Consider the following 1506-nt stretch of genomic DNA (forward strand, 5'->3'; position numbering starts at 1 on the left):
AAAAAAAAAAAAAAAAAAAAAAAAAAAAAAAAAAAAAAACTCATCACAAAATCTATTCTCAAAAAATTTCTTCCAAACAGGGGTTTAGTCGTACCTTCATTATATAACCAGCTACATGCCTCTCGTCAATGCGGATGCTCTGATAACAAGGATAGATATTGAACAGTGAGTTTACACATTTTATATCAATAGTCTGGTCTGCTACAATTTAAAATCCTAACCTTTTCAGCATAGGATAAAGCTCCTCTCTCATCTTTCTTTTCCCACAAAACAGACAGGGCCACAAAAACTTCAGGCCGTGTGGGATCAACGCTCAGGATATCATGTACTAACTTATTTAACTTGGAAATATCTGACTTTAGCTTTAAAAGCATTGCATACTCATCCATATATGTAACCACATATGGATCAATTGACCTAACCTGTAAAAATCAGGTTATGTAAAATTTCTGTCAAAACAATATATTTTTGTGTTGGTACTAGTGGCACCTCATCTTACCTTCTCAAAATCCAAAATGGCTTCATCATTTTTTCCAATAACGGCTTTGACCTTCAAAAAACAATTTACCATAAATTAAGTGAAAAGATAACCATCAGCATTCTGGTATCCTCGAGGACAGTGTAAATATATATAGGTGAAAGCAGTTGAAAGAACGATCATTCAAGCAATTTTTCCTCATAAGCCTTTAAGAGCCATGTTTAAGAATACAGATTAGCTTCTTTCAATTCATAAGAGATCACAATTTACTGGACTCATAAGTAGTTTTTAAGAATCCAGAAATTCCATTTACTGTAGCTGTAACATAAGTTGCTCCCCTAACTTATGGACGTTCTCTTCATGTTTAACAAGTTCCAATTCGTTCTAGTGAAACTTAAACTAACCTTTGCCATTTCCAGTAATATGTGTATGTTGTTAGGAAATCGTTGCAAAAGTTCAGTGAAAAGTTCCAGACCACCTACCAATCAGACAAAAAAAGAAGGTAAGGAAGACGAGGACATAATGCAATCAGATAGGGAAAATATCACTTCTAAGTCTTTCCATGGAATAGAGTATGCAGAGATGTGGGTCAAGAACATCTATTATCAAGAACGAGCCTCTTGCGATGAAGTATGGAATTTCACAATCATATGAATTTTAATGAATGACCAGCACTGCGAATAGTTTTCCCACACAATTTATACGTACTTTAATGGGTATACTTGAAAGATCTAAGTATTGTAGTGGCCATTAGGTCTAAATCGAGCATCAATTTGGTTTTGCAGAACAAGACTTGCATGCTACTACAACATAGAAAATGAATCAGACGTGTAGCTGCAATCATAAGAGTGCACATTGATTCATAGAAAACTGATGTTCATCTAGGCATTATCTGGATAGGAAAAGGTAGATAAAATTCTAACCCAAAATCTAACCTTTGTAGTCGTTAGAAACAATGCAACATTGAGCTTCAACATAACGCTGCATGGAGATGAGACATGAGGTGTCAGTTACATTGCAAAAGAGAC

The 1506-nt window shown here is 34.7% G+C and overlaps 1 protein-coding gene across 1 annotated transcript; it reads right to left on the reverse strand.

Moving 5' to 3' along the window:
• Window positions 1-94: 94 nt before the first annotated feature.
• On the reverse strand, window positions 95-1496 carry LOC111383465 (anaphase-promoting complex subunit 7-like; the record flags this gene model as incomplete). The annotated part of the gene is made up of 5 exons (XM_023007577.1): window positions 1414-1496; window positions 883-956; window positions 500-550; window positions 222-422; window positions 95-139 (listed from the first exon to the last, which is right to left on the reverse strand). Coding segments are annotated over exons 1-5 (423 nt in total), but the record flags the coding sequence as incomplete, so codon positions are not given.
• Window positions 1497-1506: the final 10 nt, after the last annotated feature.

This window comes from Olea europaea, unplaced genomic scaffold (genome assembly GCF_002742605.1).
Source record: "Olea europaea var. sylvestris unplaced genomic scaffold, O_europaea_v1 scaffold26958, whole genome shotgun sequence".
NCBI lineage: Eukaryota > Viridiplantae > Streptophyta > Magnoliopsida > Lamiales > Oleaceae > Olea > Olea europaea.